General features: G+C 36.1%; 1 protein-coding gene across 7 annotated transcripts in view; it reads left to right on the plus strand.

Annotated features, from left to right (window-relative positions):
• The window catches only part of ERC2 (ELKS/RAB6-interacting/CAST family member 2), a 425,018-nt gene that overhangs the window by 304,024 nt on the left and 97,336 nt on the right, over window positions 1-23,658 (plus strand). For all 7 annotated transcript variants that reach the window (XR_007908334.1, XR_007908335.1, XR_007908336.1 and 4 more), the window contains one exon: window positions 12,666-12,731. Coding sequence is in view for 1 of the 7 variants with exons in the window: in XM_051811544.1 (XP_051667504.1) it covers window positions 12,666-12,692 (27 nt within the window). In the remaining 6 variants the exon portion in view is untranslated. The remainder of the gene's footprint in view (window positions 1-12,665; window positions 12,732-23,658) is intronic.

The following is a 23,658-nucleotide window of genomic DNA, read 5'->3' on the forward strand; positions in this document are numbered from 1 at the left end:
CATGGTTTGTTTAGTCTAGAAAGAACCAAAAGAGAGACATAAGTCTTCTAATACATAAAATGTTGTTATAAAGGAGACGATGATCAATTGTATTCCAGTGCCCAGTGGAGAAAGAGTAGGAGCAGTAAATTTAATTTTGCCAAGAATAACTAGGTTAGTTATTAAAAAGAAAACTTTTTCACTTTGAGTCTAATGAATCTGTAAGTGGAAACAAACTGTGGACATTCTTTCATATACATGTAATGGAAGGTCTTTTCTTGAAGATTTTTAAGAACAGGTTAGATGAATATAGCTTTATTTCACCTCGTGTTGGACTTGGAATAGGTGTTCTCCTGAAGTGCTCCCTAAGTTTCCACAGACTGTGAACAATTAGCCCAGCATATGTTTACTTGCAAAGCAAGCAAATAAGAGATCCATAGCAAAATCCCTGCTGAAATAACCTTTGAGAACAGCACAGACAAAGATAATCATGAGTGAACTTTGGTCATTGCTTTATCTTACATTTTTTAATCCCAGGTTTTATTTTTTCTTTCCTTTCTGTGTTGTATTTACCATTCTGTATGGCATTCATTTGTGCAGCTACTTGAGTGTCATGTGCTGTAGAAACCTGCATTTCCCATTCAGTATTACACACAAAATCTAGATATGTGGGTTTTGATGGCTATAAACCAACATGTGGTTTAAAAGAACAGAATAAACTGAAAAGAATAATAACCTTGCAGATCATCTGAGGAGATTTTTAATTTTGTAAGGTGACCAGGAAGTTGTGCATATTGTAACATAAATACCAGTTAATTTAGTGAATGCTAGGGAGGAGTTTTGAAAGTTTTCTCACAACTTCTGGAGAGGTATGGTTGAACATACAGTGTTAATCTTGAAACTTCTAATTTCTATAGATAATACTGAGTTTTCTAATTTGCATGCTACATTTCTATAGAGAAATAGCTTCATGTTGTTATATATGTCTGTAAAAGTATGTACATGTGCGCTGGAGGACATGTTTGTAACAAAGAACAAGATATTTCTGTACTCCTTTTAAAGAGAATGGTGTACCTCCAGTTTCTCAGAAGAAATATATGCACACATCCTGCTTGAAATAAGCCTACTTTTTGTGAGGAGCTGTCGTATTCAGGTATTCACATTTCTTTTAAAGATCGTGGCTTTGTTACAATTGTTACTTGATTTCATATCCTGCCATGGGCAGCATGTGGCAGCATGGCTCTAGAGTAGTAAAGGAGTAGTTTCTCTGACTTCTCTTGAAGGAACCAGTTGAACACCTTTTTTTCAGATGTAATGGATGTGTTTAGGTCTTCTGGCTGCTGCTAGGGAGCAAAATCAAGTTTCCAGTCCTTTCTTGCCTTTATTCCCTCTTTTTGCTCTTCTGTTTAGGGAGAGGCATAGATTGGTGACCTTTTTTGCCCTTGTATGTCCTTGTTTTACCTAATCTCTGGTGAAACTGTAAGAAAACTTCTTGAACAGTAGGAAGATTCTAACTCTCCTCTGCCCATACACATGGTCATGTTACAGTGAGTCATGATGTGATCCCTGGTTATGTTGGTGTATCTGATTTTATTATGTGAATAAATATATGGAGATTGAGTGCTGCCATGCTATTGGCATTGCAGTAGTAACCATCTTTAGTAGTCTTTAAAAAACTCAGAAGAAAAGATAATTTTGCAGCTTTGCACAAAAACCAATTTATTCTCTTCAGTTTTAGCTTGAGAGTTGGCAATCTTTCTTAAATTCCACCTGGAAACATTTTGGCAGTCAGTGTGTATCCTGAAGTGTGGGTGTAATACTCCTAGCATGAAAATGAGCTTAATAAGCATTCTATACTAACTTCTGTTTCCAAGGAGTTGTAATATGCAGCACCTTGTAGAGTGCATTACAGTAATCTAATCTGGATCGTTGTATCCAAGATCTATTTGGAACAAAAAACCCCCATGGCTAAATAAATTTGAACTTCCAGATTTAGAAGCTGTCCTGTCCTGTAGCTTAGACTTCATCACAAAACCTACTGTCTAGCTCCATGTTTCTCATGTTTCTCACCTCTACATACTTACTGTTTTTCCTCAAAACCTTTTTGTCTTGGCCTCAGTTTACCCACATCATCGTTCGGTTTTCTTCCTTGTATGGAAAATATCTTGAAGGAAGTGCCTGTCTGTGTCACACAAGTGACTGTGTGCTCTTGAAGCAAATTGCTGTAACTGTTGGAAGTTGTTAGGAATCAGCACATTTGTATTCCCTGCCACAACTGCCTTCCTGCCCTGCAACCCTTCTGTCAACTTTGTCCTTTTAATATCAGAACAGGACTGCACATTACTAACCAACAGGGAATTCTGCCTCGCTAACCACCGGTCTGGTCAAATTGAGACATCTCCTTCCCTTTGTGTTCTAATCTCAGGAGCCTCTCTGCCTCTTCCTGTTTGTTTCCTCTTCTGAGTTTCAGGCTCTAGTCCCCCATATTCACTTACTAATAATTTCTGTAAGCATTTGACATTCCTACTCAAAATCCTTACAGTCCTTAACTTACTGGCACATATGACAGATCTCTAGCTCAGGGATGTTCTCCACATAATGAATAGCATTCCTTTGCCACCACCCAGGACTTTCTTCAAATTCAGGAGAACTTTGCCATGTGGTTGAAGGTCTTAAGTACAGTTCCTTCCTTACGATGTAGTAAAAAAATATAATTGATTATTTCAATTAGAAGCAGTTGCTCTACATGAAAAAGGGACTTAATAAGAAGTGTAGGCAATCTATGACATGTGTGTGGCTCGGATATACTTAAGTTGGTCTGATGGCTTTCTTGATAGGAAATTAGACTGTTTGAGAACTTGATTCTGCATCCACACAGTGGAAGACTGAAAGTATTCCAAAGAATTCCAAAGAATTTTTGTACTTTAAGACTTTATTGCCAGACCTGATTATAATAAGAACTATCCAGTCTTCTTACTTCCCATTGTACTTGGGGTTTTTAAAGACATAAAATGTACCGTGTTTCTAATCTCCTAAGAGTTTCCTCAATTCCTAAGCTGTAGTGGATTCAAAGCTGAATGCTTTACTCTATGGTCACAAGGGCTACAAATATATTTTAATTTTGTTTTATGATGAGAGATTATGTTCTCATAAAAAAGAATCTGATTTTTAAAAAAATGTGAATATCACAGGGTGTACCATAAGGCTTTAGGAGCTGGCTGTTTTCCAAAAAGTTGGCCCTATTCTTAGAAGCTGTAATTGGGGATGGAATGTCACATGGTGTCTAAGCACGTAAAAAGATGTCCTTTTACATCTTTTAATCCTGTGTGGCTACATAGAGATTTTGTTCCCACTTAAAACATTTTTGATGGCCCTTCTACAAGGTAGTGGTGTTTAGAAGTAGTTTGACACAAACTCAACAACAAGTTTTCTATTACTTTGAGATCTCAGCAAGGAGACCTAAAAGGTGGTTCGAGGTCTCTAAAGCAAAAGTCCTCCTTATCAGGACAGTGATGGGACAGGACTTTATCTCCAGTCACAAAGCCAACTGTTACAGAGCTGTCTCAGTATTACATGCATGTCATTTTGAAACAGGCTTTTTGAAAGTATGCTGGTAAACTCATTCATTTGAGAAACGAAATCACATGCAGTGATGCATGAAACTTGACAACAAACTGACTGTTGCCAAGTAGTTTTAGTATGCCACTACAAACTAACTTTTTGAAGACGACCATATGCTCTCAAAAAATGTGTTTATTCTTTTGTAAAGTGGTGACTGGTCTTGGCAACGGGTCTTTGTTCATCAGCTGGAACTGCTAAATGTCCTCGGAGTTGCTGAAAGATGGTATGTGAAAAACTCTGAACAGGTCAGATGGTATTTTGTTTGAGGTAGATGACTTTGAAATCAGAATCACAGGACAGTCAAGCAACAATTATTATTTTAGTGTCTGGATCCTGATCTACAGATCACTGTATTGATCCGTATGTAATTGTGGAGAAGGCAGAGCATGCTACTTTGTGTATTTTGGCAGCTCTGGCTGTTAGCATAATGCCTTATATTCCGTGTCCACGCTGGAAAATTGCCAACCTCAAACTCCTGAATAGGCCTCAGGAATATTGAAATTGAGATTTTTCCCTCAAAAAAAAAGCCAAACAATAAAGAAACAACAAAACAACACAAAACCAAACAGCACAACCTAAAATCCGGACAAACGTAAACCGAAACCGATTATTTTAGCTAATGCAAATAACCATGGTTCTTTGAAAAGCATACAATTCTTCAAACTCCTTGTGTCTGTGAGTAGAAAGTTCAATCAGAGCAGAAGTTTAGTACCTGGAAAACTGAAATATCTTGTTTGGGAGTTTTCTACATCATTGAAACTTTGTCTTTCAAGAAAGAAGGAAAAAAAAAAGCAGGGGAAAACCCAAAGCACCAGTGACATTGTCGTATAGAGTGATATGATATGATATAGCTGTGTAACGCAGTAAATTGGAAATGTTGGCTTCCTCCCTGACCCAGATTTTGTTTAATATTCTGTGTGTTTCTTTATCCTGTGTGTTTACACATTGTATTTGGGCAGGTGTGAGCTTGCTCTTGTCTGTTCACTAAATGTATGTGAACTTGTTCTGCTGGTGCCTCAAGCTGCAAGGAAATATGCAATTGCATTAGCACAGAGCTGAGCCTGCACTAAGCTCGTTGGAGTCACATGGATTTATTTAATTTAGGAATTTGGGCAGGGCAAGGTTTGCTTGTCAGTACATTCAGTATAAACAATCCCAGGCATATCCACTGTAAATAACTAGTATTGTGCTGAATTAATTAGATTTTTGAGAACTCAGGAGTGCAGTGCAAATTAGTCATATAAATGCTTTCACATTTTTAAGTATTTCCTCTGATTTTTCATCTTTGCTACACGTGTTATTCTTCTGGAACAAAGAACTTGTGATTCACATCACCTGTTGTACAGACTTGCTGAACTGAATGCAGTGAAATCCTATTTATATCGTGGTCACCTTTAAAATATCAATTTTCCAATTAAATTGTATGCAGTTATCATAGCTATAGTGTTTATTATAAAATTGCTACTGAATGGCAAATTGTTCTCTTCTAATGAGGATGTTATTTCTGTCTAAGTGTTTCCTAAAAGTCAGAAAGTGTTATCGTGTCATTATTTCAGTAGGTACAGAGAATTTTTCCTGCCTCTGACATCTGTGTAAGTATTTCTGTCTACTTTACCCTCAAAAGAAAACTGAAATAGTCTTCCACAGAGGCTTGCCCACATTTTGAGGTTAATATGATTGGTTTCAAACCTGAGGATTACTTTAAGACGCATAGTACTTGTGATGGAACAAAAGAAGGAGCCCTGAAATCCAGAAGAATCTGCTCTGGATTTGAATTTATCTTGCAGGGATACTCTAGTTCTGGATTTTGGTATGCTGCCATTATGCAGTTACAAACATTGTATGCTACTCAGAATTTCTCATTGACAGTAAAAGCCAATAGAAATTTGTAATATTTGTTAATTCTTTTTTTATTCCTCCTAATTGTAATTTTATTATAGGCAGATTAATTTTCATCTACCTTTTAATTATGCTAAATTTTTAATTTACTAAAATACCAGCTGAACCTGACCTGTATTAAAAGCAAGAAGTAGAAAATAGGTTTTGTCATCTATGATGCTCCAGGAGATGGATTTTCTATATTGAAAAGTTATACCTCTCCTTTGCTTATAGAAATGAATTTATTTTATGTTTTGAGGTTTAATGAATGTGATATAAATGTATACACACTGCTCAGTGCGTATATTTATATATATCTATATTTATATGTTAGATTTGCAGTCTTTTCCACATATGGAAGAATTTTTCGAGATCATGTTTAGCTACAGAAACCTCTCCCCCTCACTTCCCCTGAATGTGTGTGTTATAATATACAACACATATAGAGGTTTACATTTATCTTATATTTCTCAGTAGAAAAATTATCTGCCACCATCATAGTCTAAAATAGGTCTTTAGACCAACTGAAAGAGCCAAAAATGCATTTCTGGGAGACAGTAACTTGATAACAAAAGTTGCATATCTGGCAACTGGTTACTTAAGTGAGATAACATGTCACAGGCTTTCACTACAAAGGGGACCATAAATTTTTGCATTGCAAATCTGATTTCACGGACCACTTCTTGTAAGAAGCATTGAGTTTCCGCTTCATCTAGTGATAAAACTTCAGAATGCATGAGTATCTGGTGAAACATCTTACTCCTGTTAATGCTGGTCTGGGTGTTGTAAAGTAGATGGTCAGAAACAACCTTTTGCTTACCCCCATCTCCAGTATTTCTGATTGATTTTAACCTTACTATATACAAATAGAACAAATGGTGAGATGGGCTTTATGGTCATTTTCATAGCTGGGTGATACATGGTTACTTGTGACCCTTTCTGTTATGGATAGCTATGAAAATAGACCTCTGACATAGATACATATTGCTGGACCAATTTTTAAGATTTATTCAACTTTTTGAATATACAAATGAAACATAAAGACCTTCTAAAGCTCTATGCACCAAAGACTTAAATGAATCCACTGTTAATCTTTCTGCTTTCTGATTATAGGCTCAGTTCTTCAAATCATTCATGCACAAAACTCTTCTGTAGTCAGTTGTTCTGCGTATGGAGAATTTGGAAGATTAGTCCTCAGCTGTGTTTGCTCCTAGAAAATGAGTAGCAGATAAAAATCTCTCTAAGCTCCGAGATATTCTGATTTTAGACTAAGTCCTTGATTTGAATGAAATGTCGTTGCTTAGCAGGTAGATTTCTTTGTAACAATGGGAAAATAATATTTGTAAGTGCAAGTATTTGCTGTAAGTAGGACAGTTTCACAATTCAGAGCCAGAAGTTACATGTTTAATGACCCATTAGTAGCCATAGATAACAAGGAGAGTAATGTAAATCAGTCATCAGAAAGTTAGTTGAAGAGATGAGCAGGTTATCGGTAGATTTATTTAACCCAAGTTAAGACATTAATTCTTAGCATGCAGCACATGAAAGGGAAATGTGATGAGCCTTGTCAGGAAGGGTCTTCTACTGTGGGAAGAAAGCCAGAAAAGCTTAACTCATCAAGTGTTTAATGTTGCCTGTGTTGCAAAAGCTTTTGGCTAAAAGGAGATTAGGACTTTTTTTTTTTATTTTTTTATTTCTTTTTTTTGAAAGAATGGATTTTAAAAAGATACTTGCATGCCACAAAACTGAGGGGAATTGTGCTGTAACCAAATTTTATACATGTTTTCATGAGCTGGCCTCGTAGAAATGCATTTTTTGCAGTCTTTGAGTGCACCTATGTTGGGATTTTAGTTCTGATCAGGAATGAAGATTTGAATCAAATCCTCCTCATCATTCCCACTTCCTGCACTATGGTTCATATCCAGAAATGATGTTGGAGTGGGCACTCCAAATTCCTTTTTAATTGAACTTAAATGAAAGATACATTCCAGGAGGTCCTCCAACACAGAGAAAATGCTAAAAGGAATTCAGTCTTGGAGATAAGGCAAAATTAATCCAGAATACCCCCCAGGATGGGTGTATTGTACGGAGCCCGACCCTCAGTACCAATTGTATCGGCTACAGATCTGTTGCTGTTCCAACACGCTGCTAAATACAACCTCCTGCAACTATTCCATGTTCACCAGTAATCCAGAGTATGCCAAGTGCAGAATGGTTGTGAATAGACTGATCATTCCTGGCATCTGATTCTTAAAATTCTGTAGATTACCTAATCATGTAGACCATGATTAGAGTTATCCTCTCTTTCTAACCCGCTGTGTAATGTAGCCCCTGTTATCTGAAAGCCACGCTCTCAAATTTGCTCCTAAAACTGATGAGCCTTTATAGAATCGATGGCTGAGAAATGTGCCTGCAAAACCTGCTTTGAGATACACTCCAATAATAAAACAGATGTCTTTATACAAGCCTTCTACATTTCTGTGTAGTATTTTCTGAGCACTATTCTTTAAATTCCTCATTTTGCTACTTTGAAGCCAGTTTTGAGGTTTTAATGTTAGATTTTGTGGCGATTGGACCAGAATGGTAAATCATATTTAGTATTAGTATTTAGCAGGCACTTATTTTTAAGATGGTAAGCAAATATGAGAAGTAGCAGCACAGAAAACAAAAAAAAAGGACTAGGAAAGGATGAAATAAAATCAATGAATTTATAATCTATTAATGGCCTATGTGCAAAGGCTTTGATAGTATTTGAGTTTGTACCACTGTGCTATATATGTCCAAATTAGATACTTGGATGTCAGACCTAAAAATTCAGAGCATTCAATATTTTAAGCACTTTAAATTGATAATAATTTTATAATAATTAAGTGTGAATACTAATTTATCAATTCTCTTTTTTCCTTTTTTGCCTGTCGGGAATTGAGATTTTGCTTTGCAGTTTTTGTCATCGAATTGCTATTCTTGACCCTATAAACGAATGAAAGATCCAAGTTTAAAAGGCAGTTAATGTACACAAACATTAATCAAAAATTGCTTGATTACAGTTTATTGTTTGAAAGAACCGTAGATTAATGATTCTGTAGGATACACACTGATATGAAAAACTAAGCATACTTCTGGAAGGCTCTGATCCTATATTAATACATGATAGGGCATAACTGCAGCTTTTATTTTGTTTCACAGTGTCACAAGAATGGAAAAATAAGTAATGAACTTCATTTTCTCAGAACTTCAGTGAAGAATGCCGTGTTCCCATCATTATCTATTTGCATTGAGGCACCAAACCTTAGCTTCCTGATGAATTTTTATTCGTGAGCCCAGTTAAAGATACAATCCTGATTCTTATGTGCTTTTTATCCAGTGCTTTTGGGTAGCTGTCCATACAGAAATATCTGTACCACTAAGTTAGGATTTACACCAGTAAATACCCACTCCTCAAAGTGCAATGGTCAGCAGAATGACAGGGATAGTTGAGGCTCATCTCACAGCTTTACCCCAAGTGAGGGCTTGGAAACAGCCTGTCTGCATAACAGGAATAGTAAGTGATCAATGAGTTCTTTTACTGTCCCTTAGAGAACTGGCATCTGTACCTTCTGGCTTGTGTTAAATTAAGAAGTGACAGCACATATCATGAAATTACAGTTCTTTGGTTTAATCCTATTGTTTTACTGAAAAAGAGGGTTGACATTCTCCAATATCTGTAGGAATTTTACTTTTCTCCTGAATTATCATCAAGCACCAAGTATATTTAGGTCAGTGCATCAATATATGACACAATTAACCAAACATACTAGATAGTAAAACATATAATTATTAAACATTGGGCTTTTTTTGATGGGGATGCTAAGTGAGTGAGCTCTGCTTAGGTTAGTGTAAGTCTGTTCATCAAGTAACTTGTGTCAGGAATTGAAAATGAGATAGGAACAGATTTTCTGGGGTAAGTGCAAATCAAGTCAAAATACTGCATAGATACGGGTTTTTAAAACAAGACAGTATGCTGAGGCTGGGTTTGGGGTTGTTCTTAGTATCAAAAATTTAAATTCCAGCGTAGATTTTGTTTGTTGGGTTTTACTTTTTATTCAATTGTATGTTAAAAAAGATCACCGTGTTCAATTTTGTGAACTTGCTGATCAATAAAATTGGAAAATATGTAATAAATTTTTTGCATAAGGAATAAGATCATGGCACACACATTCTCATGGCAACAGATATGAGGAAAAAATTACGGAAGAGGATTTTTATTAATTGTAGCTGTTGAAGTTGAAGTGGACCATGATCATAATCTGGACCTGACCACACAATAATTCCTTCATTAAATCTATCCTTTTAAAATTTATTTTGGGTACAAACACTTTTAGGAAGTGTTTAAGTCTTCATACAAAATCTTCAAGTCACCCAGAACTGATGTGTTACTGAAAAATATGTACCATATTTGCAGTGTAACTGTATCCTCTGATTCCAGAGAAAAGAGCTGTCATCTTTTCTATGTATTAGTTAATAATGATCAGACAACCTTTTAATGTTTTATGTGTGATCAGTTACGTTGAGTCTCTTTTGTTTCTCACTGCCAAGTTTATTTTTCAGTAATTTTCTCGCTGTTTCCTGATGTGGTTACAGTCTTTCAGATATTCACAAGAGTGTGACATGAGCACCAGATGTGTAATTCAGTTTATGGTCTTATGCTACTGTGTAGCGATACAGCAAACTTTGTGATTTTTGTTTCTCTGCCTGTATTTTTCCTGGTGAATTGAAGCTTGTATCACATATCACTTCTACCATGATCTGTAAAGCCCTTTTTGAGATCACTGATTTCAGATTCCCCTATCTTCTAAGCTTGCCCTGTATGTTTTCCAATGATGATACTGTATTCATGCTTTCAGGCATATGTTTATGTGGCTGATAACCTTTATTCAGCTCATCCTAAATATGTTCAGTTTTCCAAGCAGTCTTGGTCAGGCTTTTCTTTCAGATCATGGAAATATGGAACAAGTTTGGGATGAGAAAGATATCTGCAGGTCCCCTTCCTTCTCCAGCAAACATTCATTCTATATAGAGCTAATTTGTCTGACACTGTGTCACGTGGCACATAATGAAATGTCTTACAGAAATCTCAGCATATTATTTCAAAGCACTTACCTTATCAAAAAGAGTCTCTATGTAATTGGAACAGATAGAAAATTCTTTTGACAGGACCAGTACTCAATAAAGCAATGTTGATTGACATTAACTGAGCTCCAGCTTTTAATTTATTGCTTATTGTATATCGGGATCAGTGTCAAACTATATAGTCTTTAATTTTCCATAAAACTCTGTACAAATATTTGACAATATTTGATTTTTCAGCTCTTCTAGAATTCTGCCAAAAAGAGATCACACAAATAATTGAAGTGAAAATGAATGTCTGCCTGTTATAGGAATTACAATGCACTAGCAGCAAACCAGCTGTGTGTAGTTAGGAGGAGTCATTTGGAAACATACCGAGTTGCCCATTTTGTTGATTTGTGCTGTTTTTAAGGATGTCACCAAAGATTAACCTAATGCATTCTGTTAGTGAAATAGGATCAAACTACTCAGTGGAAAAGAAATCCTTCAGTCTTTCTTCAACCTTTACTCTGGCAAAACTCTTGTCAACTTGAAAGTCAGTTCAATTAGTGTTACTAGGCCTGAGCTAGAGTGGCTCCTGTAGAATTCAGAGGGAATGTGTTTTCAGTGAGGCAAACCCAACCCACTGGAAGTTTTACAGAACCTGTCCCTTTGTTTCAGAAAATAAATAAGAATATTCAGGCCTCGCTGTGTCTTTGCTTTGTGTGGTGTATTTGTGCAGACCTTATAACTGAGATGTGTTCCAAGTTAATTGTAAAAAATTTACCCACATTTCTTCTGTGTTAAATGATAGCTAAGTTTATAGTGGACTGTCAGATTTCTTTACTTAATTCAGCAACATGCAAGACATCTATCTTAACATCTGGTTTTTAATAACAGTTGACATCTGGGAGCTCTTTTTTATTCCAAGAATGGACTAGGAACAGTAGTGATACTGGCAGTGTATATTTTCAGGCTAAAATTCCTGTCTATTCCAATCATAATTAATTACCATTCATTTTATTTAGTTTTTAGATTTAATTAAGTGCCAGCAATATGTTACACCAGCTAACTTTCAAGGCTCCAAAACTATAGAATGTATTTTTTTTCATGTTTCTAAAATATTAATGGGTGAATCTAGAATTATATGATTTTATTTGGTTTCAAAATGCTGAGTTCAATGAAAAAACACTGTGTTGTGCACCTCTGTGTCCTAGAAGCTGAGTATCACATCATTTGGCACAGTAGAGCTGTATATAGAGATAGCTCTGCACATACACATCTCTGTGTGTATAGATAAAGAATCATGGTAAAATTGTAATCTTCAGTAAATGTATCCTGGGAAGAACATTTCACTCTTCTGATTTAGTTCATGCTTTTTATTTTGTTCTTATTAACTTCAAGTTTATAAAAAATGTGAAGAAAGACCTTCTGCTTTCAGCTTATCTGCCATAAAATAGCCCCTTTTAAAAACAATTTCATGGAATTTTTGTGTTTGCAATTAATTTTATTCATAATTAAAACTCTAAATGAATGAGTAATGTTAGTGGTTCAAAAATGGAAAAAAGAAAAACTATCTAATAATATTCACCAACGTGCAGTGTTTAACATTTCTTTAAAACATAGAGTTAATTGATAGCGAGATGGAAAAGTGTGCCTTGCTAATGACAGAATTTTGTTATTCAGGAGTTTTGTATCTTTTAACCAAACAGAATTTAAGACAGTTTGATTATACTAATTACTTTGCTTACTTACAAGGTTTGATCTTTGCTGACAATGTTGTTTAGAATTGCGTGCAAATAAAAAATAGATAATCTTTTAATATTTAATCTTATAATCTACTTCCTACACACTCTTTTAACTAGGATGGAAAAATATGTACGTCACTGTTGTTGTTTTTTTGGTTGCTATAGACGCGGATTCTTGTATATGTAACACAGACTTGTTCACTTGTTTTCACTGGCTTATGTTTAAAAAAAAAGAAGTCACGTTTTTAACAGCCAAGAAAATTGTATTTTGTGTGCACCAAAGTAACTAACCTTTCCTTCTTTCATTCCAATGCCAACACCTTCTCTGTGCATCTCCTAACATCTGGCACGCAGGATGATGAGGAGGGTATATGGGCATAGCCGTTCCTATAAACCAAAGTTCCAGTTTTGTTTTGAGGGGTGAGAAACTCTCTTTTCTATCTTTTTTCAATTTTTATGTTTTATTTTAAACTGTGTGGAGCTGTGTGTTTTTTGACAAGTGTGTTTGTGAACCCACACGTGTGTTTGTGAAGATGTTTTCTCATATGCAGTGAAAAATGAGAAACTGTGTCTAATGGTTTGGTGGTCTAGTGGTTTATTTTTTTCATAACTTACTGTGGCTAAAGGGGTAAGTAGGTACAAAGCTTTAAAAGAAGTCCATTTGTATCTGTTTGTATCTGTCTAAACAATTTTCTTTTTTTCAGTAGGTAGGTAAGAATTTCTTTAAACTAGTATTAATCTGCTATATCATCTCAACAATCCCTGTAAGAACACTGTAATATTATTGCAGAACGTGTATGATACTTAAGAAAGTTTGCCACAGATTAAGCATGGAATCTCACTGGAATAGAATTTATAATATGCATGGAAAAATGAGACTACCTCTTAAGCTGAAATATTTTAATGAAATTTTAAAATAAGCAGCAGATTCTTAGCAAGGAAAGTATAATCTCTCTATACCGTTCATATTCTGTGCCTGAAACAGTATGATGGAATAACAACCATGCAATAGTTTGGTTGTGATAGTTAAGACTACAAAGTGCAGCTCCTTTTGTTTGTCTCTCAGTTATGAGTAAATACTGTGTTGTCATCGTGAGTCACTTCTTGATGGATGCATATCCAGTTCTTTGGTGCTTGCCTTTGAAGCTGGAGGGAATTTGCAGCTCATGATTGCTGTGGCCTCAACATTGCTGAGACCATCAGGCTCGGTTCTTTTCTCCTAGAAAGTGTTGCTCACTGCTTCTACTCTTATAAGTAAAGATTATTGTATTATTAAAGCTTCCATACTTTATATTGCTTTGACCCCTGTCACCCCAAGTCAAAGACTTGTATGATTTGCTTCCAGCTGTGTTATAAGCCATGTTGTAAGTCCATTGTTCTATTTGATATGAATAAAATCTTCAAAATATTTTTTGTTCTTATATGCTTAGTTTTCAGAATAGTTGTGAAATGCAAAATTAGTGCAATCCATAATGAATAATTTGAATTTCCTTTTTAAAAAAAGTAAAAATTTAAAATTCCATTACAGAGAACTTTAAGATTCAGTAATTTTAAAATAAAATAATGGACACTATGATACCATTAACATTTAAAAGAAAGCAACATTGGTTTATCAGAATATAATTATAAATCTTCCTGGGTTTTATGCTTTCTGATTCAGTCCTAAACGGCGTGCTGGTACCGGTTGTATGTGTAGGTAACCTCTCTGTTTATGGACACACATGTTGCATGTGGTAACAGTAGGAAAGGATGTGACTCATATTCTAAATTTTTTCTAGTTTCTTTCTTCTTTCCTGAAAATAAGCAGCCTGAGAAAGAATTTGGAGCTGTTCTTTTACACACAAAATGTAAAAATTTAAGAACAGACATTCCTCTTTCATGCTTTTGTGCAAATGCCAACATAGTTTATCTTCTATTGTCATATATCAGACTTTTGACAAATAACTTGTTTGCTGTTTCTTTTCAGGGGGAGGATCTCGGCAAAGGTAGTTTAACAAATAGCTGGTAGCAAGCACAGCCAGTCCTGCAGACTGAACTCATAAGTAGACCTGTCCTCGTGGGTAGAATAGCCATGATTCTGGTGGAACTGCTATCCTAAGGTGGAAGTTCATGTCACAGACCTCCTTCCCTATGGGAAAAAAATAATTTAGGTCCCAGACCTATAGACCTTTCTGAAAACACGTGGGAATACTAAATTTCCTCATATTCACTGTTAAGAGCTGTAAGTATATCTTACAAAAGATATACTTAGAAAAAATAATGGATAGATGTCTATTGTGCACAGGCTTGAGATTGATTTGGCTGTGTGAGCACAGGAGTTTGCATTCTCCACTCTCTTTAAAAAGTTGTAAGTTAAAAATCATGGAAGTCCCTTTAAACTTGACTGCTTTAGTGTTCAAATGCTGCACAGGAGTGACATGAAATGATGGTGGAGATGTAGAGTGGCAGGGCAAGGATGTGTTGTGAGGTTATAGAGAGCTAGTTACTCATTAAGAATCAGACAAGGTGTTCAGGAAAATCTCACTGGCCAGCCAATTTAGGAGCAAATGTAGCTGCATGGCTTGAGTGTTGTTAGAAACAGGATCTTTTTCGCTCTCCTCACACTTACAGCGGGGAAAAAAAGAAAGAAAATCGGAGGTGATGATAAGTTTTAAGAATAAAGCCTATACAGCACTCTGTCATGAGTAACTGAAGCCATGTGACCTTCAGCAAATATGTTTTGTGACACAGCTGGGAGTGCAGGTAGAACACAAGTGCTTGTTTTCCCTTTCCAGTTCCTAGCACTGAAGTGCAGCAGACACTGGAAAACCAGTTGGGACTTTGCCACAAGCTGTCTGTGTGTGCCTGTAAGAGAAATCAACACAAAACCTGTTTGGACAGTATTTGTTTGTACAGTACTGTAGACTTTGTTCTTTGCCAGGTGTGAAGTAAATTGGATGTTTGAAAAGATGCTTAGGAGTGTTTGGGCAAATTTATTGTCTGTTATATCCTTAGAACAGGGTTACCTTCACACCTGAAACAAAGAACGACTGAAGCTTGTGCCTGGCAGCAAATGATGTCTGAAAATGGAATCATAAGGCTAGTCTGCTAAATTTGGATTTAGGAGCAGAACATAAAGTCAGTAATTTTAAAATTTTGCCTCGTAAGACACTCTGGAGGCATCAGTGTCATTCAGTAAAAAACTCCTTCAAAGCAGAAATTTCTACAGCATGGGCAAAAGAATATTGCTCAGGCAAATATTCACTGTTCACTTCTAACTATTGGATGTGTTTTATATGCTTCAGGGAGGAGGAGGCTGTTTTAAAACAAATGTGGTGCCTGGCTTTGTCTTTACTGAGATGTGGAAACAGTTCTCTTTCAAGATGGCCTTACTAATAGCAGTATAAAGCACACAAAATTTGACCATGTTGCTATATAAGGATATGTTAAAAGACATTAACTATTAGCTATTGTTCTGCTTTTTGTTTTCATTGTTTCAAGTCTTGATTTTTGTACATAATTTGTATTTTTTTTTTATGTTTGGATGTTCCGTTTAGCCTGTGTTGGAAAAAACATGCTAACTTTGAAATGAGCCTCAATAGCATGGAAAAATAAGGAGCATGACTGTTTGCAGTGTTCATTTTAATTTTCTCATAGAGTGTATGAATACTAGCTCTATGCTTAATTAGCTAAATGGGTGTTGCTGCATTGACTGGAGCCCCAGGGCATTTTGGATTTGTGAATTTTTAGGCATGATTGTTTTACTGCAACTTAGTTTTTACTAAACAAAAGGAGGAACCTCCCAAGGCATGTTTGTTTTGCAAACCATGGACAGATTTGTGACTAGTCTTCATTCCTGTTAAAATACTTTTATTCATAAGAGAAGACATTTATAGATTTTATTTTGTTTGCGAAATTTTATATTCGTTAAAAAGTTACTTTTCTTTTCTTGTTAAAGATATCATTACTACTGCTAGTATTTTGAGGTATTAATTGCCCACTACAGAAGACAGAGAGTTTTCATTAAAAGTAGGATTTTGTTTAGCTGCGTGTATTTGGTTATTTTTTATTGATTACACACTGGAAATATGTGAATCACTTGACAAGTATAAAACTCTTTCTGTGTTTCCTATGAAATGGATGATCAATAAAGATCATCAGCATTGTTCCTTTGAAAAAGAAAAAAAAGAGTCTTTGTTACAACACTGCTGTGGCCAAATTACATGAGAGTCATGGGCAGAAGTTGAAATCCTGGGCCCATTGAAGTCGGTGAAAACCCTGTTACTTATTTCAGTCCTGTTCAGTTTTCACTGAGAGCAGTTTCTTTCTTCTGATTGTTCATATTCATAGTAGAAAAACATCTGTTCATATAGACCTATGTATTTTCAAAACTATTTGTATGAACTAGATGTCTTTTAGTTTACCCTGACAGGCATTTATCTCATGTCATACATGGTATATATGAGACACCAAACCATGCTCGTGTCTGGCTGTAGAACTGCACTGGATAAATTCAGCAGGTTTTTTGTCTGTCACTTGTATTTTAGCTGTGAGAGTCAAGCCATTCTGCCTGAACTTAGGCCTCAGATTCTTCACTGCAGCTGCAGGAGGTGTTAAAAAAAATTGGAAAATGTAGCTGATGAACTGAACTTCAAAGCTTTTGATGTAGTCAGTCTGAAGACAACAATCACAGGGCCTAAAATCATCAGTCATACTCTTTTATAATCTTCCATAGTAAAAATAAATAACATACCAGAGCAATTTTTAACACCCTAGAAAGTTATAAAAGGCAGAATGTGTTTTCACAGCTAATCTTAGTTTCAAAATTATATAGTTGCTCTGAGTATTTAATCACTGATTTAACAGCTAAGCTGAAGTCTTGAAAAAATAGTAAAAATCTGCTCTAAAGATATGAATTCAGTGATGAATTGCATTGTGTTGGATTGCACTTCTACAAATATTTGTGGGAATATGTGAAATTGCTATTATTTTATTTGACTTGAAAACAGTTTCAAAGAGTTGCCTGCACAGCATTCTGCTTGGAAGGTTTGGATTTGCTTGGAAGCAGAAGTGCCACCTGACCTAATCAAAGGTCATATGACCTGAACTTTTGAATGTAAGATTTTACAATTGAATACTAAAATATGAAAACACTAGTTTAGAATAAATGAAATTTATATAAATTGCTTTGGAAAGCTTATGAAAACATACAAGAGGAAATGTTCATTAGAGTACAGAAAATATGTACCTAATTAAAATTTTCTAGTATCTATTTTTAATATTCTCTTAGTTACAATGCTATAATGCCACTTCCAAAAAAAAAAAAAAAGAAAAAAATTAAGAAAACCTCCCTGTGCTGACCTACTTAACATCAATGAAATAGCAGTTGTCATTGCATTTGTCACTTGATTTCCTCAAGGGAAAGCTCTGATAGGTGATGACTGTCATAGGTATCCAGTCCTACCAGCCACAAAGCCTAGAGCCAGTTTGGAGTCACATCCCTGTCTCTTATGCTTTAGGCTGTTCTGGCAGTGGTTTCTGTTGCAGGTTTTCAGATCACACACGTGCAATAATGGAAGCAGTTCATCTGGGTGTGGTGATTAGAGCTCAGACTGAGCTGAGTGAGGTGCAAAGAAACAAAAAGCAAAAGTATTTGGCTGTTTCAGCAGGTGTATAGTGCTTGTGTAGTCATTTCCTTTTCTGCCAAAGAAAAGGTATTGGACAGGATGTGATTGTCTTGAGTGATAGCCTTGAATCAGTGGCCGAATCAAGATAATTTATAAATAATTCTATAACAGTAAAATACAGAAATCTAAGAAAAATATTTATTCATGTGATTTAATTAAGTCCAGTATCCAGCATCTTGGGAATGTTGTTTTGACATTATTAAGCTATTTGTATACTTGTGCTCTGGTAGCAAATATTAATGTAATGGATTAGAAATATTTAAGAAATGCCTGTTGATGTTTCTCATTTTGTTATTCTGTCCCACTCTAATTAATCATTTGTTTTGGCATCAGTACTCATTTGCTTAAAAAATCTGTTGTGCTAATTGCTCAAGAGACCACCAGAAAAGAGCAGCTTCAGCTGTTGTGATGGAGTATCCCCTCATATCACAAATGGCAGAGCCTTGCTGCTTCATTTTGCTTCAGTTTTGATCTTTGCTTTGTAGACATTTAGCTGGTGAAAATGTTTACAGGTCTGTGTTCCAGAAGAGCAGTGGTGATTTCACTGGTTCCCTCCTGGAGCCTTTCTGAACATCTGGCTGGCCAGATCATCTGCTCTTCTTCAGCCTGGCTCTGAGTTCTACCGACGTGAGCCAAGCTATAGTTAAACAGTTTATGTCCTGGCTTTATTTTAAAACGGATGTTTTTGACTAAAATGAGCAAGCTACTCACTTGAGCAGCGTTACTGGAAGATTGGAAGAGGTAATGGTCTTGTAAGGGAGAGGGATAAGCAGCTGGAATCCTTCAACAGCATACCTGAATGTAGATGAGGGTGTCTGTCCACAGCCTTGGGCAGAGCTCAGCAAACAGCTGTGCCAGCTGATGATGTTATTGCCACCCACCATTATCTACTTACTACTATTTTTCTGCTGGAGATTGTTACCCTCCCAGATCTATCAACAGAGGAAATCAATCCCTTATTGGCTCCAAGCAAACTGAGCCAGGTTAGCATAAATAGTGCTGAGTACCCATTCATCAGGCCAGCCTGTTTATCGTTGGGTCCTGTGGATAAGAGAGCACATGGATTAGTGGTAACATCCCGCTGATGGCTGGTGAAGAGCAGCTAGTGGCACTAACATCTTCAAGAGGAAAAGGTTAGTCTGAAAGAGAATTATATCCATAAGTTAAAAACAAAAAGACCCTTACTGAACTGGCTTTATCTTCAAAGGTTCTAGCATCAATTTAGGTAATCAGGTTATTAAAATAATTTAAATTCGTTCCGTGCAGTTTTCTTGTTTAACTAATCAGAATCAGAACCTCTTTGTTCATTTTGCAGATAGACATATTTCTACCAGATGCAGGCATGGAGATCAGTAATAAATGATATTTTCCATGGATCTGTAATTTTGGATAGTAAATCTGTGTTAAATTTTAGGAAAATCAGTTCTTCTGACTGATTTTTGCTTGGGATCTTTTGATAGATCTTCCAACAAGCTTTTTCTGAGCCAATGATATTTGTAAGATGATTAATTTTATCACACGTGGTTCTAGGACCTTGAAATGCATTAGGTGATAAATCAAACAAAGCTGAAAGCTTACAAATGGCTGGTGTTCCCTAGCATGGCTGAGGCCTAAATCTGTGTTTGTTGGAACCCTCAGAGCAGCACAACACAGTCATGTTTGTGTCATGTTTTCCATCTGCTGATCTGGAGCATGTGAGCTTATCATGAGGGTTCATTTTAGTTCTAAGAATATGGATAGGGTCGAATGTAAACACTGAGGTAAGTTTTTAATGACTTAGGAATTCTATTAGACAGGATGATTTTGATTATGGCACTTAGAAGCTTTAGGTCTGACTTAGGTTGGTTCTGTAGCCCCATAGGAATTTATACCTGTGTAAGTAATAACAGATCCTAACATTCTGGTTGAATTAAGTTGTGTTCAAGCCTTTTGCATGGAAAGTGCTCTAAGATTGCCTTTACATTTTTTAAAGTAATTGAGTATCATGTCCTACCTGCATTAATTGTAGGGCGAAAAAATGATAAAGGTGAACAGCTTTACTCCTTTTGCAAAATGTTTTTGGTTTGTTTTTTTTAAATAGCTCCTGGTCCAATGTTGTGCTTGCCTTCCATGTCAAAATACCCTTTCTTTCCCTCTTGAAAGCAGCATAGCTTCTAAGAATGTGTTTTAAGACAAGCTGAGTGAGAAAACCCTGCCTCAGTTACAGAAAAAAGATACTCTACAGAGAAAAAACATGAGCTCTCTATTTGACTGCTGTTAGCACCAGGACAAAATGAATACTGTCAACTGCACTTTTACCAATGTACTCTGTTTTTCCTTGAGGATTGATAGGTTTAAATGTACTGATTCTCTCCTTGAGTCTGTCTGTCAAACTTTGATCTGATGTTGAAGTGTTCAAAAGCTGCATGAGTTGCAGGGTTTCAGCAAACTTGATCTTACAGGTTTAACCTAAATATTGTTTCCATTTTGAAGTCTGTCATATGGGTGCACCACAAAGAGTGTTTGGTTTTAGCCCTGATGTCTTGGGTGGTGGTATGCAGCAAGTAACAGAATACTTGGAATAAAGAAAAATCCTGAAATGAATCCCTCCAGCTATGGGCCGGTTGAGAGTGAGAGAGACAGGATGTAAAGTAAAACCAGTATGTCTCTCTTTGATCAAAGGATAGATTCCCAACCACCACCCAGCAGGTGATTAACACATAAGTACATTTTCCCCTCAATGGGTGGATGGGACAAAGCTGAGTATCTGCTTAGCACCCATAAAGCAAACTTCAGTTAATAGACTGATGTTAGAAATATTTCAAATGCTGTCTTTGTGCATCCAGATTCATGATGCTACATGATCTGATACACACAAGTGCTACTAAACTGCCTTAGAATATGAATGTCTCTAAAGGAAGAATTGCTAAGCACCTTATGAAACTGCATTTTTAATATCGGGGGAAAAAAGGCTTTTCCACATGTCAGTGGTTACATATTTTTCCCTTGTGTATGCTTTCTGTTTTTGGAGAAATTCATTAATAGACAGCTGTACTATGAGTTTGGAGTATGGTGAAACAGTCCTGCAGGGTGTGGTGGTACATGGTTTTACACATAAAAGCTGCTCAGAGACAGACTGGACCAGCTGGAACTTCTGTAAGCCACAGACTGTGTTTGCCTCAAAAGTAATGACAGGGGCTGTTTCAATTCTTTTTCTAGAACTATAACACTGGGTTTAGAAATCTGTATTTTCTCGTGATTTCATCATATTTTATTTATCACATGTCAAATACGTGTTTGTTGAAGAGGAAGAACACAGAACACAAAATTTCCAGTCCTGAAGAATGTCCAGTGTAGTAAGACACTGATGTCAGTAAAATCTGTCTTTGTCCCATTGACGTTTTTGAGGACAAAATTTCACACCAGAACTTTTGGGGAGAATGTCAGCTATGCTGATCTCTTTTTCATGATTTTGACTCATTTTCCAGTACAAATCGTAATACAACATCCAAAATCTAAATATAAGATACCTCTGCTGTATTTCACTGCTAGTAAGATAGAAAAATCTCATCAATGAATGACTTTATAATAAGTAGCCTCATTTGAGTTGCCTGATGAAACATAATCTTAAGAAAAATCTTATTAAGAATTAATTGTAGCACAAATGCTTTTTTATGTGAAAGGTAATCAAACCATCTTTCTCAATAAGCAGGATCTACCACATGCCCTCATTCCAAACAATGTATTTCACAAAATGGAAAGCAGTAAGCTAATTACTAAGCAAACTAATTTTTTTCATGATTTTATTATGTGAGGTCAAATGTAGATATACATATGGCACAGATGATTTTTTCTAGGATCCTGCAAACAATAATTAAAGTATTTATCCCATTACCCAAGAACACTACATTCTTTTAATATCACGACTGAATTTTTGAAACACAAACATGCATTGCCAGATTCTAAAAACAACACGGAATAAATAAATCTTAATCAAGAGAGATGCAAACGTTCCAGAAATAAAGTGCGGATGTGGTATTCTGGAAAATAAAGCTCCCAAATCTATAAAAGCTGTATTGGGTATTGCCTTTGTTGCCAGACTGCACTGCAGTTGCTCCAAATTGTGTGCTTTGCTATTGGTATTATAATGCAATTTTAGCAAGTTTCTGTATAAGAAAAATATTGTTTATCAGCCAATCACTTTTCCTTGGATCAAAAAGCAGTAGCTGGAATATAAAACCTCCAAGTCTGCAGGAGAGGTGTTTGACAAATTAATGTAATTTAATAAGATGGAATAACATCGATTTAAAATGTTATTTATATACTGTTTTTCTATATATTTTTCCCACAACTGGTGGGTACAGAGTGCAGAGTTTGCAAGAACCATAATATACTGTTGTCAAAAGTTTCAAAGATTAATGATCAGGTATTTCCAACAGTGTTGTTTTTAAATGATTACAGATAAAGGCTTTGTAGCAAGGAAAAACCAGGTGCTGGGATGCAGAACGATTCATTCTGTGTATTTGGAGGCTTTTTGAGTAGTAGAAAAACTGCTTTCTTCTCCAGTGCCTAGTTTTATATTGCTTTATGATTTTAGCTAATGACTCCGTCTTTTGTGGCGTTCTGCTCTAAGTCATGTCGTGATGCAGCTCGACAAAGCACCGCCGAGTCTCCTGATGTGCAGCGCTGGCTGCCAATCACTCGGTGCCTGAGCAGAACGGCCCGGTCCCGAACGTCCTGGGGGTGAATTCTTGTTTGCATTTCCTTTACAGAAAGCCTGCGGTTGTTATTGCACCTGCCGGTGTTCGGTGTCACTGACCTCTCACCTAATGCGCGATCAGGTGCTCTTTTTTAACAGGCAGTCTGGCGTTCAGCCCACTTAAATTAGGTTCATTTGTCATGTACTCCTACCTGCCAGCCAGCAAACTGGGGAAAAAAGAGGTCAAAGTAGGGATTTTTCAAATGTAAATGTTTCCTGCAAGTTGCTGTTGGAACTTAGACCTGTCATTCAAAAGGCGTGTTGCTGCCTGCCTGCTTGCTTAGCAAACTAATTGTCTTTTACGAGTACTTGCCTTTCTCAGTGTCTTTGCAAGTTTTGTCTGGGGTTGTTGCATGCATATTCTTATTGCCAAGTATTGTTGCAAGCGATAAATAAATCACTTGGCTATATTTAAAGCATATTTTGCCCAGATGCTGCTTTGAAATACTGGATTAAAATAGAAAAAAAAATAGTTTTAAACCACCTACAGGAAGTGGGATCATGCAAAAGGCTGGTTTTGTTTCCGAGTATCTTGTTATGAGTGCTTTTTTGTCTGGGATGTATTCAAACGTATAGTACAATGTGATATTTAATCTACATTTTAAATTTTTTAAATTTCATCCCCTTTTATTTTGGTTTGGTTTTGCATTTTTTGTTTGGTTGGTTTGGTTAGGTTTGGTTTTGTTTTGGGTTTTTTTTGCTAATTTAGTCACATGGGTCATTGTATGAGTAATATAATAAGATATAGATTCTGGTAGTAGATGATGTTACTTCTTTTAAAATTTAATTAACATCCTGGAGAATTTTGTGGATGCTGTGAAATTACTTAATGTTTCAATGCCTGTGACAACACTGCAGCTCGTATAAGGGAGTGATCCTTGAATTGAGGTTATTGCTGCAAGACACAGCTATCCCCAGTAACTGAAATAGAACAAGATGTGGT

Source organism: Manacus candei, unplaced genomic scaffold, assembly GCF_025592945.1.
Source record: "Manacus candei isolate 608988 ecotype Guabito, Panama unplaced genomic scaffold, ASM2559294v1 h1tg000082l, whole genome shotgun sequence".
NCBI lineage: Eukaryota > Metazoa > Chordata > Aves > Passeriformes > Pipridae > Manacus > Manacus candei.